Source organism: Euprymna scolopes, chromosome 35, assembly GCF_053919585.1.
Source record: "Euprymna scolopes isolate OS-2025 chromosome 35, ASM5391958v1, whole genome shotgun sequence".
In the NCBI taxonomy this organism is placed as follows: Eukaryota; Metazoa; Mollusca; class Cephalopoda; order Sepiida; family Sepiolidae; genus Euprymna; species Euprymna scolopes.
The window spans coordinates 39,929,692-39,947,024 of NC_136516.1; the positions used below are offsets into that span (position 1 = coordinate 39,929,692).

At 39.3% G+C, this 17,333-nt stretch overlaps 1 protein-coding gene across 1 annotated transcript in view; it reads right to left on the reverse strand.

The window, feature by feature from the left end:
- Nucleotides 1–11,551: 11,551 nt before the first annotated feature.
- Nucleotides 11,552–17,333, reverse strand: part of LOC145259829 (failed axon connections homolog) — a 42,469-nt gene continuing 36,687 nt past the window's right edge. The window contains exons 5-6 of the mRNA XM_080117654.1: nt 16,188–16,304; nt 11,552–11,770 (exon numbers count right to left, since the gene is read on the reverse strand). Coding sequence (XP_079973780.1) covers nt 11,664–11,770; nt 16,188–16,304 — 224 coding nt within the window. The 3' untranslated portion in view covers nt 11,552–11,663. The remainder of the gene's footprint in view (nt 11,771–16,187; nt 16,305–17,333) is intronic.

The following is a 17,333-nucleotide window of genomic DNA, read 5'->3' on the forward strand; positions in this document are numbered from 1 at the left end:
CAGTCCCTTGTTAGACATCATTCCAAATAATAACCATTTATGTTCTAGGTAGCAATATGCCTTCTTTGGGGTGAAAAAAAAAAGAAAAAAAAGAAGAAAAAGAAAGAAAAAAGAAAAAAAGGAAAAAAAGAAAAAAAAAAAGAAAAAGAAAAAAGAAAAGAAAAAAAAGAAAAAGAAAAAAAGAAAAGAAAAAAAAGAAAAGAAAAAAAGAAAAGAAAAAGAAAAAAAAAACAGTCCCTTGTTAGACATCATTCCAAATAATAACCATTTATGTTCTAGGTAGCAATATGCCTTCTTTGGGGTGTAAAAAAAAAAAAAAAAGAAAAAAAAAGAAGAAAAAGAAAGAAAAGAAAAGAAAGAAAAAAGAAAAAAAGAAGGAAGAAAAGAAAAGAAGAAAAAAAAAAACAGTCCCCCGTTAGACATCATCCCAAATAGTAACCATTTATGTTCCAGATAGCAATATGCCTTCTTTGGGTTGAAAAAAAAAAAGAAAAAAAGAAAGAAAAAAAAAGAAAGAAAAAAAGGAAGAAAAAGGAAAAAAAGAAAAAAGGAAAAAAAGAAAAAGAAAAAAAGAAAAGAAAATAAAGAAAGAAAAAAAGAAAAGAAAAAAAAGAAAGAAAAAAAGAAAAAAAAAAGAAAAAAAAGAAAGAAAAAAAAAAAAACAGTCCCTTGTTAGACATCATTCCAAATAATAACCATTTATGTTCTAGGTAGCAATATGCCTTCTTTGGGGTGTAAAAAAAAAAAAAAGAAAAAAAAGAAGAAAAAGAAAGAAAAGAAAAGAAAGAAAAAAGAAAAAAAGAAGGAAGAAAAGAAAAGAAGAAAAAAAAAAAACAGTCCCCCGTTAGACATCATCCCAAATAGTAACCATTTATGTTCCAGATAGCAATATGCCTTCTTTGGGTTGAAAAAAAAAAAAGAAAAAAAGAAAGAAAAAAAAAGAAAGAAAAAAAGGAAGAAAAAGGAAAAAAAGAAAAAAGGAAAAAAGAAAAAGAAAAAAGAAAAGAAAAAAAGAAAGAAAAAAGAAAAAAAGAAAGAAAAAAAAGAAAAAAAGTAAAAGAAAGAAAGAAAGAAAATGATTAGAAAAAAAGAAAGAACTTTAAAACTAGAATATCTATCCCGGATTTCTTCATACTTCTCATGTTCCCTATGTGTGTAACTATAGATACATTTGCACACATAGTAATGAACAATTAACACTAACAGAAATTGTATACAAGACTTATTATACATCAATGTGTGTGTGTGTGTGTGTGTGTGTGTGCTACTGTTGTTTGAGTCCAGTCGTTAGCATCTCTACTTTTGAATTAATCCTCCCATCTCTCAAATCCAAGATATCATTCTGAGGTCACGTCCATCTTACCTCAAGACACCTCCATCATTGTTCTCTCTGTCCACAGATTTGTCAGAACCCCTATGTCATCAGACTCGGTATACTTACTTAGAGTTGTGATCTACCGAATGGTTTCTATTCTGACACGTGATCTACTGAGTTGTTAGGGTTAGGGAATAATGTTGCAATCTACCAAAGAGTTACTAATCTAATATGTGTCGGTCGGTCGACATTAATCCTAGTCGGGTTTAACTGGCTTCCTCCAAAAAAAGGAAGTTTCATTGGAGTATGAAATTCACTAGCGGTCCCCAGTCGCATGTATATCCCCATTAGGGGAGATTACGACGTTAAGTTTTTGCAACTCTTGCGGGAAGATGTCGACGTTCTCCTATATACAGCGCCTGGAATTCCCAAATTGGTCACCCATTTTAGTAATAACCAGGCTCAACGTTGCTTAACTTCGGTGATCTAACAGGAGCCGGTGTGTCAGCGTGATTGTGCTGTATACAATCTAATATGTGATCTAGCTTCTATTTTTGGAATTTTTACTAATTTCGACATGACACATCAGAACGTAATGGTTTTACTTTAATTAAAAGAAAAAAAAAAAAGAAAACAGCAGTCATAGCAGATGAAAATTGTAAACAAGGCACAAGCAGGAACGAAATCTCGCGACTTGAGATTTTAAATCTTCTTTCTTCCTGGCTTATCCAATCGGAGGCCAACTTTCAGTCAGGTGACCGAGTGAATAAAACGTGAAACCGGCAAAAGACTCCCTGTCTTTCTCCCTGATCTTGCTGGCAGCAGACATCGCCTAGGTCCTTTGGGCCTTGGGCTAGCGTGAGTACAAACAAAGCGCCATGGCTATCTTTAAACACGTACTTCCACATGCGGCACACGCACAAACTTTTTTTCTCATGTTATAGGACTCTTTAACCCTTTGCCCCCGTCTCTACATGGGCGCACGCTTCTACTACAGACTACAACACATGAACACTGTTCTCTTTCTTTCTCATTTAATCGGCCTGTCTAATCTAGGTCTCTGGGCTGTCTAACCTTTTTGTCCTCGTTCCTACATGGACACAAGCTTTCTTCTTTTCGAAATGTTGATGTTGAATACACGATGAAAAAAAAAAGCAAATTCACACAATTTTCTTATTTCAATTCAAGCTAGGCCGAAAAGCTGCTGAAACAACTCGTGATATCAACAAAGCGTTTGGCCCAGAAATTATTACTGACCAGCAGTACGGTGGTTTCTTGAAGATGATGAGTGTAGTTGTCAGCTATTGGATGCTGACAACAGCCATTGGATGTTGACAATGATCAACTAAAAGCCTTAGTCGAAGCCAATCCACACACAATTGTTCAAGAACTTTTGAATTAGACATAACGTAATGACGATTACCAACCACTTGAAAGAGATTGGAAAGACAAAAAAACTTGAACGACAACCAAAAGAAACGCCGTTATGAAGTGTCATCTTACCGTCTTTATGCAACAAGAATGACTCGTTTCGTGACCGGGTTGTGACTTGCGATGAAAAGTGGGTTCTTTACGACAACTGGTGATGCTCAACTCAGCAGTTAGACGCTGACGAAGCTCCACGGCACTTCCCGAAGCTAGAATTGTACCAAAAGAAGGTCATGCTGACTGTTTGGTGGTCTGCGACAGGTCCAATCCATTACCGTTTTTTGAATGCATGCGAAACCATGACGGCAGGAGAGTACTGTCAAGAAATAGATGAAATGCATCAGACACTTCGACAACAACACCCAGCATTAGTCAATAGAAAAGGACCAATTCTCCCCCATGACAATGTCCAACTGCACGTTGCTAAACCAACCCTGCAGAACTTGAATGAATTGGATTACGAAACTCAGCTTTATCCACCATACTCTCCAGACTTCTCACCTATCGACTACCACTTTTTCGAGCATCTTGACAACTTTCTGCGTGAGAAATGCTTAAAAAACCTGAGCGGTATCAGAAACGCCTTCAGCGACTTCATTGCTAACAGAACAGAAGATTTTTATGTTACTGGCATAAATACACTTGTTTTGCATTGGCAAAAGTGTGTTGATTCGTATGGTGTTTATTTCGATCAATAAATTTTTGTTTGAGCTGAGATTATATTTATCTGAATTTAAAAGTTAAAAACCGCAAGAACTTTCTTGTCAACATGATAATTTGTAGTCGTATTCATCTTTAAAAAAAATATATATGGCAATTAAGCTACATAGACTTATCCACATTTTATCCTAGTGAGGATTCGTCGCATGACGAGTCCTCATGGAAATGAAACACGAAAAATTCTGTGTAGCTAAATTATCATATACATTTTCAAAACCTACTACCGAGCTCTACTTACGTACTGAGCACTGTCCAGTAAATACTGAAAATAGATACATAAAATTGTTAGCAATTCTGGTTCAAGAAGTGTCATGGAGCTTTGTCAGCGTCTAATCCCTGAGTTGAGCATCACCAGTTGTCGTAAAAAACCCACTTTTCATCGCAAGTAACAACCTGGTCAAGAAACGAGTCGTTCTTGTTGTGTAAAAGAAAGGATGATAATGCTTCAGAACAGCGTTTCTTTTGATTATCGTTCGATTCGCGATTCACCCATTTATTAATTTTTTTGTCTTTTCAGTCTCTCAAGTGGTTGGTAATCCTCATTGCGTCTAATTCAAAAGTTCTGCATGGATTGGCTTTTACTAAGGCTTTTAATTGATCATTGTAAACATTCAATGACTAACCACTACCCTCATCATCTTCAAGACTCTTGTCGCCGCCACAAATTTTTCTAAACCATCATTGTGCTGTAAGTTCAGTAGTGGTTCCTGGCCCAAACGCTTCGTTGATATCGCGGCAGCTTTTCGGCCTAGCTTGAATTGAAATAAGAAAATTGTGCAAATTTGCTTTTTTTTCATCGTGTATTCAAACGTTCTGAAAAGAAGACATAATTGTTTTAAAACGATTGTAATTTAAACGATTAGTTTAGAGCGAAAAACGTTCTTAAAAATAATATATAAAGTAAAGGTATTATAACGAAAACTTATTCGGAAATACATCATTTGAAATCAAAATTTAAAATTCCCTAAAAACTTTCCAGTCAACCTAATATCAATCCTCATCTTAAAACTTCAGAAACGTAAGATTGACCAGCTCTATCTCTACTATTATATAAAAGGAACTTTTTGTGTGAGAGAGAGAGAGAGAGAGTTTCCTATGGACTCCAAAACGGCTGGGCCGATTTTTATGAATTTCGCACAAAGGTATTTCATGTTTTTTTTTTTTTTTTTTTTTTTTACATTTTCACCCCAAACAAGGCAAATTGCCACTTTGGTGTAGGGGGCTACTGTCAGGGGCAACAACTACTGGGGTACTATGAAGGGATTTGGGCAGCAAGGTGTCGGTTCACGTTACACTTAAACTTCTGCACGTCAGTACTGTTGGGGAAGCAGGGACCTGGAATGGAATTCCAGAGTCTAGTGGTTCTGGGGAAGAAACTATTGGAGTAAAAAGATCTTTTACATCTAGGGATCTCTACAGTGTGGGGGTGGGATTTAGCAGCCTGTCGGGTTTGTCGAGGGTGCTCACGTCGTGGGGGCACAAGTGATTGCAGTTCGTCAGAGCATTCACCACTAAAATACTTGTAGAAAAGGCAGAGGGATGCAACACTTCGTCGATGGGACAGAGGCTGAAGCTTAGATGCCAGTTCAGGGCCTATCAGGTTTGCGACTCTCTTTTGAACCTTGTCAAGGAGCGAGAGACTAGTAGCAGATGCACCAGCCCAGATGTGGCAGCAATACTCCATACATGGGCGAATGGTGGCCTTATAGAGGTACAGGATACTTTCGGGTGTTAGTAGTTTTCTAGCATGGTAGAGAGAGCCCACCTTTCTTGCAGCGGCCCTGGCAATGCCTTCGATGTAATTGTTCCAACTCATGTTTCCTGTGAACGTTAGGCCAAGGAGTTTGAAAGATGGACTCTCAGATAAAGAGTCGTTGGCCATTGCTATGGGTGGTAGAGAGGGTTTCTTGTAATTATTGAATGAAACTAGTTTAGTCTTGGCAGCATTGAACGCGACCAACCACTTTTGTCCCCATTCCACTACAGATTGGAGGTCTTCCTCTAGTGTTTCTGCCATTTCTTTAGAAATGTGTTCATTCGTCTTCCTGTCGTGCCTGCCATAGAGTGTAGTGTCATCAGCATATATACCCATCTCAGAGGCAATGTTGTCGGGGAGGTCATTTATGAATATCAGGAACAATAGAGGTCCAAGGATAGAACCCTGGGGTACCCCCGCATTTATATCATATTGTTTAGATGTACGACCGTCGAGGACAACCTGGATTTTTCTCTCATCTAAGAAGGATTTAATTATGTTAAGTATTCTACCAGTGATACCGTATGATCTGATTTTACTGAGGAGACCCTCATGCCATACCCTGTCAAAAGCCTTAGATATATCTAGAGCTACTGCTCTGCCCTCCCCCGCTTTGTCCAGTGAATGGTATATACGTTCAGAGATCACAGTTAGGATGTCTGCTGTGGAACGGGCTTGTCTAAATCCATATTGTTTGTCAGTCAGTAGTTTAGCATCTGTAAGATGATGGACTAGAGCATGGTTAATTATGGTCTCAAATATTTTGGCAAAAAGTGGGAGGAGGCTAATGGGGCGATAATTTGATGGGTCTGTCCTTTTGCCAGAATTCTTGAATACTGGTACAACAGAAGCAGTTTTCCAACAGCCCAGAAAGCAAGCTTCATTAAGGCATTTGTTGTAGAGTTTGGAGAGAACTGGAGCTACTTCGGCTGAGCACTTTTTTAATAGCACAGCTGGGATAAGATCGGGTCCACATGCTTTTGAGGTGTCAGGGTTTTTTATGATAGCATGCACCTGAGCAGGGGTGGTTTTCAGATCGTCTAGTGTGGCGTCTGTCCGCATAGGAAAGTCAGGTAGGGGGTGGTTGGAAGGGTCCAGTGTGGAGTTTGAGGCAAACCGTCTGGCAAGCATGTTAGCCTTGTTAGTTGCTGAGGAGACAACCTCGTGATTGTTGGTTAGTGGGGGAATTGTTGATTGTCCATTATTTACTACACTGTTGTAGATTTTCCAGAAGTCTCGAGTTCCTAGTTTTTGTGCTTCGATGCGCTTTTTAGTGGTTTCCGTAAATTCTCTCTTAGCTGTCGCTATTTCTTTCTTAACGTTATTTCTAGCTCTATATACTTCAGTCTGTTTGAACTGGACTGATGTCGGTTAAACCTATGGTATGCATGCTGCTTTTGAGCAATGGCAGTTGCACAAGTCGACGTAAACCATTGGGGAGAGTGGGGTTTGCTATAAAATTTCCGCATGGGAACATGCGCTTCGATTGCAGTTTTGAACCAGTCAGTGGTCTCGTTTGCACATTGTTCAGCAGGGAGAGAGAAAATATTTTTCCATGGAGCATCTCTAATTAGTTCCCTGATGGCTTCCCAGTCAGCCTTATTATAATATCTCGTTGTTTTGAGCACTGGCTCTTCAGTTTTGGGTCTAGAGTTTAGGGCGATTTCAACCATTATCACTGCATGATCAGCGTTCCCAAGTGGGCTGTGGGCCTTCGTTATGCAGTCATCGGGAACTGTGGTCAAAAACAGATCATGAAGTGATGCGTGTTCGGAATGTCTCCGATAAGTATCAATAATCACAATAATCCAATGAATGAAGGAATAAGCGATTTTGAGCAAAGTTAACACCTTATACAGCCTAACCACACAAGTGCATTTGAGAAGCTTTATTACCACACAAACCGAAAGGCTCAACATATAAAATCAACAGTAGGTTCTTTGATATAACAGAGGCACAATTGCACTTGACTTTTTTCATCTTTAACTTAAATTCAAGCTGAAATTGTTCGTCTAACCATAATTATGGGCAGGGTTTTATAAGCGTTGATGGCAGGGACCGCTTGCTGAAATTGAACGCTTGTATAAAAAAGTAAACAAAGACATTTTTTTACGAAAAAGAACTTTATTTATTTTAATGATTACGGAGCATTTTTAACTTGACCCTACACGTGCGTTGATAATGGTGTTCAAGTCTCAACGTTTTGCGTCCACTGTGGACGGAGTCCTAGCTTCAACTGCATTCACTGCAATACAATTCTTCTCCCTTTTTTAATAGAGAGAGAAGAAATGGGTACATTTGCTAATGATACAAGGATCTATAACATCCACAAGAGAAGAATGGATGTACATAAGGGCAAAATCCTTAGGAAATGACCTCTAAACCATAGTGGGACGAAGGCCGTAAATGGATGGTAAAATTTAATGCTCATAAGACTAAGCTGCTCTCCTTTAACAATTACAAGAAGCCTCTCCAACCCCCTATATCCATGACAAATAGCACCCTACCTGAGAATTCTTTCTTCAAATTTCTCAGCTTAACATTCATAGACAATATGAACTGGAGCAAATACATGGAGGATATTGCAAAGGCTGCTGCAAAGATGGGTTCCCTCTATTATGCTAGAAGACTACTCACACCTGAGAGTATCCTGTAGCTCTACAAGGCCACCATTCGCCCATGCATGGAGTATTGTTGCCACATCTTGGCTGGTGCATCTACCACTAGTCTCTCCCTCTTGGGTAGGGTCCAAAAAAGAGTTTTCAATCTAAGAGATTCCACTTTGTCAACTAAGCTCCAACCCCTGTCCCATCGCCACAATGTTGCATCCTGTCTTTATTTTATAAACATTTTAATGGAATGTGCTCTAATGAACTCGTTGCACTTGTACATATCCCTGACAAACTCGCTTAACAACAAAGTCACACCTCTTCACTAATGAGGTACCTGAATACCAGAAACTTTCTACTCTAATAGTTTCTTCCTTTGAACAGCTAGATTTTGGAATCTCTTTCCTGTTGCCTGCTTCCCTGATTATACAGAAGTTTAAATGTAGCATAATCCATCATCTTGTTAATCTTTCATAGACATCGTCCCATAATAGTAGCCCCTTAGGTCTAAGTGGCGATATGCCTTGTTAAGGGGCGAACCTGAGTAAAGAAAAAAAAAAGGAAAAGAAAAAAGGAAAGGGGGAAAAAAAGAGAGATAAAAAGAGAAAGGAATACAAAATAGATACACGTGAAAACTGAAACACTGAAATATTTTATTTTTCAAATCATGGTGTCAGTCAAGCAAGTTTAACCTTTCCGTACCTGTGTTCTCTGATAGCTTTGACTTGTTGCGCCCATTGCACTATTTTGCAATAATATACTGGGTTTCTTTTTTTTTTGTTTTTTTTTGGGGGGTTTTTTAAATTGCGTTTTTACCCTAAACCAGAGGGACCTAAGTTACAGGGGTTCTATGTAGGGAGTTTAGCAGCAAGATGTCTGTTCATGTTCACATTACACTTGAACTTCTGCATGTCAGTACAGCTGGGGGAGCAGGAAACTGGAAGAGAATTCCAAAGTCCTACAGTTCTGGGGAAGAGGCTGTTAGAGTAGAAGGCCTTCCTACATCTAGGGATCTCAACTGTGCAGGGGTGGGACTTTGCTGCTTGTCGGTAGTATTTTCGTCGAGGGGGTGCAAAGGCTTGTAGTTCGTCAGAGCATCTACCATTGAATTACATTTCGTCGATGGGACAGGGGCTGAAGTTTAGTGCACCAATAAAGTTTGTCTTGGATTTTACAGGTAGGGTTTTGTGTGTGTGTGTGTGTGATTGTCTCATTTCTTAGAGCATTGACCATGTTAGTTAAAATTCCCATCTTGACATAAAATAATTCCTACAAATTTCGGAGGAGATAGAGTTAGCCTTTTATGTCTAGTGGAACCCCGGGATACGGCATTAATCTGAACAGTCTGAGCCAAGTTTTTCAAATCTCTCTCTGCTTCTCTTTCTTTTCACTTCCTTAGCTGTAACGTCAACTCACGCCATGGCTTGGTCATTTGCATATGTCAAGATGTTGCTGCTGCTACAGACGTGTCCATGACTTCCTTATATCACGACTACATCAACTTCTATCTACGGATACTTAATCATAAAAAGCATCGAGTGCCTTCATACAAATTGTTTTTTCCATCCAATATGTTATTTACGATTACTGATATTTCGATGAGGAAGGAAGATATTTTTCTTGCAAAAAATGTATAAATATCACCATTCATGAAGATTTGGGAACATTTAATAAGAAACATTTTGCCATTCATCAGTATATTTCAAGCGTTTTGATTGGCTAATCTATATAGATTTGACCAATCGCTGAATTTTTTTCAAATTGTATAATTGGTGTTATATATTCGCTACAGCCAGCCATTCAATGTGCTTTTCAGTCTATATAATTTCTAAATCGACTTTTGTCACTGGTCTATGATATATATATACACCTGACAGCGAATAAAACATGACACAGCTGATTTATAAATATATTTTGTTTATTCCCAGTGACAACACTTTCACGATTTAATATGATGGGTGTTGACATCAGTTAAGGTGCATGGCGTGGTTGTGGTGCGGATGTTTTAGCAGTGAAGAAAAATGGGTAAGCTTGTCCTCGTTCTGTGACTAATTCTTCTGTCCATCGATTTAGATAAATATTCTTTCATCCTGGAATGTTTAATATTTTCTATTATCTCGAACTTTTGACCAATATTCACATACTTTTGGGCAAATTGTGCATTCAAATAGATAATGGTGGAAAGCCTTACATTTCTCAAATAAAATTAATTTGCGTGTATACAACCTATCTGATGCCTCTCTTCCTGGGGTCACCTGCCAAATATCCAATATTGGAGTGACAAGAAAGAAACACTTTTACAACCAATAACTGACTCTTGTGCCATTTAAAGAAAATTTCTTGATTTTAATTTCATGGAAATATAAATAACAACAATAACTACAGAAAGAAAGTGTAGATGTTTGGGGTTTTTTTTTACTGCAAAAATCAACGTTTATTTTATTTACATGCAAATTTATTTATTTTACAGAAACAAAACAGAAATGATAACAATAATAAGGGCCACCTTCAAAAATGTTTTTTTTATGCTAAAATAATTTTATAACAATTTGGTGCCATTAATTTACTAACCGGCGATACATTCAAGCCTGAATAAAAAATAAAAATCTTTTTAAAAAAATGAAAAATAACATTCCCTTAAAATACACACATTATATCTATATATATATATATATATTTCTGTAGAAATATATTTTCTTATAATATATATATCAATCCTTATTTAAGAGGCTCAATGTAATTACAGAGCAATATAGAGAATTGCTGACAAAAAGTTATATTCCAAAATTCATGATGTTGACCATCTTATAATTTATTCCTTTAATTCAGTTGACTTATACAATTCTTGACAGTTAATGAGTTAAGGCCATAAGAGATTCACTGATTGATATAATAATTAAGTGATTGCTTTTGCGCTACGAAACAGATACTGTCAAGAATTGTATAAGTCAACCGAATGAAAGGAATAAATTAGAAGACAGTCAACATCATGAATTTAGGAACATAATTTTTTGTCATATATATATATATATATACATATATATATATATTTTCTACCGATGGATATGCATCTATATAGATATCTGTATATATCTATCTATTCATCTATATATATATCTATAGCTATCTATCTCTACATATATATCTTTATCGATCTCGATCTCTCTCTATATATAACATAAAATGATCCCCAATCTCAGGGACGGGGGTATTCTAATATTTTAGAGTACTAACTAATTTTTTCTTCCCGAGTTGCAAGATCATAAAACCATACATATCTGGCAAATATACCCGGTGAACCAAGTACAAAAAAATTCAAACAATAGCACTTAAAGGCACGGTTAGAATCTTAAAAAGATTTCTCGGTTGCAGTAACTAGACTAATGGGAGAATGTTTGGCATCCGGTAGAATGCCCCATTCCCTGGAAAAACAAAGTGATAGCAAAATCAAAACAAAAGAGATAAACAAAACAATAAAACCTACAAAAACAAATGCAAAAAATGTTAGTTAATTGTTTGAAAGTGATAGAAAAGGCCTGGAAATGGGGGATGATTTTGCGTTAAATTTAAATGTGAAACCGATCCCCGAATTTAAATTCTAAAATAATTGTTGCTTTGTTTTATTTTTCTTCTGTCAGCCAAGTTTTTTATAGTGTCTGCATACATTTGCCTAAAGAAAGAATTTTGTAGCTGTTTTTTAGAGTGAAAGGTGTTAATCTACAATAATATTTCATTTTATTTTATTTTTTATTTAAAGTACAAATTAAGGGGAACAACATCTATACAGCATCTGCATACAAGTGGTTCAAACAAAATTTCTTTCTTCAGTATGACGTCATAGATCCTTTTCAGCCTTGTCGGCCTTTTTCTCTTCGTAATCATCGCCCCAGAATTCTTTTTTGATTTTTTCAACATACTTTATCAAATTTGGATATGTTTTATCTGAAAAAGAAAAAAAAAGAAAAGAATTATATTGTAATTTATTTACATAATAGCAAGCCACCCGACCTTGAACGGTCGTAAAATATTCATGAACATTATATTTTAATTAATAAAGAAGCTGAGACATTCGCATGTGAGTATTATGTTTTTTTTAAACAGTTCACTTCTTGTAAGTAAAAATAAAAAAGAAAATACTCACGCTGAGATCGAAACCAAAACCTAAAGACAGTGAGTCAAGTGTGATTTCCAGTGGGCTGGCTTGACACGTTCTTTAAAAAGTGTTAAACCTATTCATTTTTGTATAAGTATCTTGTGTAGGAGACGGGGAGTCTCGTCGTGGGCGACGAAGCGTTTCACTGAAGAACCACGGCAACACACAACAAACCAACAAACAATGACAGCCACGGCGCGAAGGTAACTAACAAAGCTCAGCTGACTGCACGAATAGAAACGGAACCTAACGGTCACTGTACTGATCGCCACGAACGTCAGAACTGCTCGCCGATTGGTCAGCACTTAGAGCGGGCCGGACATCCCTTACGTGGTGCGGAGTATCATCGACTAGTATGGCCTGTTCACTGATGACGCCGGTGACCCGCCCCCTCCAAACGCTGCTGGTGCACCGGCCGCCGGGTGGCTTCACCCAGACGGTGTCTCCCACTTGGTACGTCCCCTGGGGTTCTCGTTGGTCGGGTAGACTCACTTCAACGTCCTTGACACGCACGTGGTAGTGATGAATCGCATCAGCGGGCGCACTGCCGCCAGTCACGGCGTCCTTAGGCGTTGTGTTGTATCTGTAAACCACCTCCGCGATCGTACACTTCTTCCTGGCCGCGATCCTCTTCACGGTTCGGTGGCACCGCTCCGCTATGCCGTTGCCGCTCGGCACATACGCGCATCGGTGTCGAAGGCAGATCCCCCAGTTGTCCATAAAATGCCTAAATTCCCTGCTGCAGAACGCTGTGTCGTTATCCGTGAGGATCTCCTCAGGCGGCCCCCTTTCGTAGAATATGGATTCCAATTCGTGGATGACACTGGTGGAATCCTGCCTCGCTAATTGGCGCCAAATCGCGAACCTCGTTGGCCCGCAGTCTATCAGCGTGAGGAAGTGTTGGCTGCCGTAGTGGGTTATATCCATACCCAACCGATTCCAAGTTGCGTCCACTCCCAGCTGTCCTTTCCGCCATCTGGCTGGGGCGGGGTCGATGGACTGGCACGTTTGGCACTCCCTGACCACTGCTCTTACTGCGCTTTTTGGTATTGATGGTCTAGCCAACTTCACAAAGTAGTAGGTCCGTTGTACTCCGGGGTGCCCACTGTCGTGATGTATCTTCCTGATTTCGTCCTCCTCGACGGAGGCAGCACACAGAGGCAATGGCTTAGCTTCTTTCTTTATAGCCTCATACCATCTCCGTGGTACCCGAGTGAGCTTGTCGGCGAGGTTGTAGTCCGAGGTGACGAGCACTATGTCTACGGATAGGTTGTATTCCGTCACTAGTTTTTTCACAGTCTCCAGCCTCCGTCTTATCAGCATTTCGCTGGCTGCCTTGATGCGTGCCCTGGCCTTGCTCGTGAGTGTGTCCGACACCCAGTGGTGCACGCAAAGTGAGTCAGTGTGCACACGCAGTTTCTTCACTTCCCATTGAAGTGCCAGGTTTATGCCCTTTATTACAGCGTCGAGTTCTGCCAGGTTGATATGGGCAGCATCATTCGCCGGTCGCAGCCAGCAGGCATCCTCAACTACGGCCCCATCTTTCTCCAAAACTACACCGATCGCTAGAGAACTTGCGTCCACCCACACGCTCAGTTCGTCTCCCTGCACGCACCAGTCCCCTGTGGCGGGGTCATTCTTTTTCACACTAGCGACGGTCTCCTTTAACATTCGAACCAATAGTTCGTCGGTTATCTCATCGTCCCAGCCTTTGGTAGTTATCCTGACGTTCTTCTTTTTCCACGCCCGACAGAAGTCCGCACACACTATGGTGCGGGAGCAACCGGAATCAAGGAGGGCTGAACATAACGTGTCATTAACTCGGACCTGAATGACAGGGAGCGCCTTGTTTATTTTCTGTTCGGGGAAGAGGTCGGCACTGGCACCTTGTCCCCGTCCCCGTTTCCCACACAGTCTCGGGCCATGTGCCCAGTCTTGTTACAGCGGTAGCAGCGAACATCCGTCGACCGCCTTCTACAATTTCTTGCCATGTGGCCCCGCCCGTTGCATCTGTAGCAGATGACATCACCTTGTGGGCTGGGTCCCTGAGACGGTCCTTCGCCACTTGGTGGGGCCTGTGCGACGGCGACTACCGGTTCCTGCACCGTCGAGTCATCCTTCATTATTGTCCTGGCTCTGTCCACTAGGTCACTCAGCGGTAGTGAGGACATGGTAGAGGTTGCTCGCAGGAGCTGCTTTATTCCAGCGGGGAGTCCTGACAGGAATTTGTAGGCTAGGGCCCTCTCGGGAAGACCGCCGAACAACACGTTCGGCGAGATACACGTCCACAGTTTCGCCCAAGCGTATAGACCTCGTCTCAAACTGCTCCCATGCAGTGGCGGGGTCAGTGGCGAACGCCCTGTACAACGCCGCCTTGATACTCGAGTAGTCACACTTCTCCTCAGCGCTGAGTTGCTGATATACAGCGAAGGCCCTGCCGGTCAGCCGCAGAGGAATCACGCGCTCGACATTTTTCGCGCCGGACAACTGACAATGTAACTCGACCTTCTCAACCCAGCTGAGTACCGGGTCGGATCCGTCGAATTCCGGTATCAACTTTAGATCGAACCTATCCGCCATTGAAGAAAAGAAAACCAAGTTCGGAGTGGGGGGGGGGCCGAAATAGCTTGTATGAGTATCTTGTGTAGGAGACGGGGAGTCTCGTCGTGGGCGACGAAGCGTTTCACTGAAGAACCACGGCAACACACAGCAAACCAACAAACAATGACAGCCACGGCGCGAAGGTAACTAACAAAGCTCAGCTGACTGCACGAATAGAAACGGAACCTAACGGTCACTAACGGAACCCAACGGTCACTGTACTGATCGCCACGAACGTCAGAACCCGACTGCCTCGCACCTCCAATGGACCGATTTTTATTCCTCAAGATGGCCTAGCTAATTTGCATCCCCGCGCGATCCTGCGAGATTCCGTCTCTAATAAAAGCAGGCAGGCGCCATCTTGAAACTCTTTCTTCCGCTGCCTCGACCACAGGATCAGCCACCACCCCACACGCCAGGCACACACGGACCCTCTTGCGCCGAGGGCTACGGTTAGTCTCACAATTTTTAACATAAAAAATCTGTCATATGAACCATTCATGCATGCGCAATTGTGAAACGGTTGACAAATAGATAAAAATCTGACAGCGCTTCCCCCCCCCTCAAGGAACCAATTTTTCAATTTTTACCCCTTAGCAATACATTTTTCCAGATGAAAACCGATTAAAAAGTTTTCCACATGTCTGAATATCCTATGTACCAAATTTCAAGTGTGTATGTCAAAAATCTGTTGAGTATATGGGTTGAGAATTGTCCTCATACATACATACATTCTCACTTATATATATATATATATATATGTGTCATCCACGTGCAGTATTATCTATATTTATGTTTCGGAAGTAGAGTGAAAAGCATATCTTATTTTTCTTTTATTATTATTGAAATCTTTTCCTTTTTTCCTTGTACACATTTTTGTGAATTATTCCATGGATTTCTGCCTTTGGATTATTATGGACCATCTTCTTCCAATTACGGGATTTCCTTGGATTTTACTTGTGCAAATGGAAATTCAATTAACTTTCTTGAAGTTATATATTTGGATTTTACCGTCACTGGATTATTTATCTTCCACCAAACTATCCATTCGTGTGTAATCACCTTTTTCTTCACCATATTCCCTCTGCTTCACTTTTTTTGTTATCAAGTAAGATCTTTGACTTACTTGTTTCATCAAATACTTTTGTATGCAAAATCCGATCCCGCATTTTGCTAATTCCTACCCTCTGATGAGAAGGAAATATTTCTTCAAAACTCTGCGGATTAAGGACTATCCACTTATCTAGTGTTTCCTTTTCAGATTAAATATGTTTTTAACTCATTTCAAAGTGTTTTTTAACATGTTTTATTAACTGTTTGCTCGTATTATAAGCTCTATTTCCTATTTGGTTTTATCGAGCTTTTACATCTGGCTGAGATAATTTTATATATATTAATTCTTTAATATTTATAATATATTTTAATTTTACCATCTTGTATCATTTTGGTAAATTTAATTGTAATTTTTATTTTATATATATATATATATATATATATATATATATATATATATATATATATATATATATATGTGTGTGTGTGTGTGTGTGTGTGTATTGCTTTAATTGTAATTTTATCCATTATGCATTTAAAAAAAATTTTTACCTTTGAGAATTTTGGTAAAAAATGAGGTTTCTGGCATCAACCACATCATTGCTAACATTCCAAAGACAGCAGCATCTTCTTCGCACGGTTGATTCCCCATCAAGAACATATTGTTACCTGCAAGTAAATTAAAAGCAAGGTTGAAACAATTTCAAGAAAACAAAATTTTAAATATTTTTTCAAGCTACAAAATTAGGCAAATATATGGTATGTACTAATATGCACCCCAACATAAAAAAATGATGAGAAAATAATGTTAGCATAAACTCTCATCGACAATGAAGACTGGGGAATAATATTTTTAGACACAAGTTTATTGATCATCGACAAAATAAAATTGAAAAAAATTTAAAAAGTCGTTGTTTCAGAAATATGTAAATACTAGATGAAAGCAAGTCAAAGACAAGGAGTTTACTAAAAGCATATAGAGATTCATAGACTTCATAAACTTACAGAATAGAAAGCATTTTTAGCCTTAAAATAAGACTACAAAGGAAAAAATACAAATCTTTACCATTATATAAAACAAAACTCTTTGTATTTGTGTGCGAGTTCATTCCCTATGGACTCTGAAACAGCTAGACAGTTTCATGAAATTTCACACAAATGAACTTTATGTATCTGATAGTGTTCTTATGTGACCCGATGGGGACCGGGTGATGCCGGGAGACCTCGCTAGTTGATTAAAGAACCGCTTGTAGTCTGCGTGGCCCATTGACACGAATTCAGGGGAATTTGCACGTCTGGACTCTAATGATGATGGTTTGATGTTGTTTTAAACAGAATGCATCTGCTTCTTGATGGATAATCAAAATGATCTCCTCCCTCCCCGGGAATGGATACTAAAATGCGTGTCTACCCCAGAATAAAGTCATAAAAATAATTCCGAAATTTAACAGATAGACTCGTTTGTTGATAGACTGCTGATGGTTTGTCCAGCGATTGAAGAAGGAGACCACCCGGGCTGGCATGCAGTGGCAAAAGACCTTGTGTTAATTAGAAGTGACGGCTCGTATTCCTGGTAAGGGGACGTTATCTCCTTACTGACGTATTGAGAGAGGGGTGGGTGGAGAGAAGATGAGAGAGGATATCTCTTCCTTCCTTTTTCTTTTGCTTCAATAAATGTAAAGGTCGCTTTTTATTATT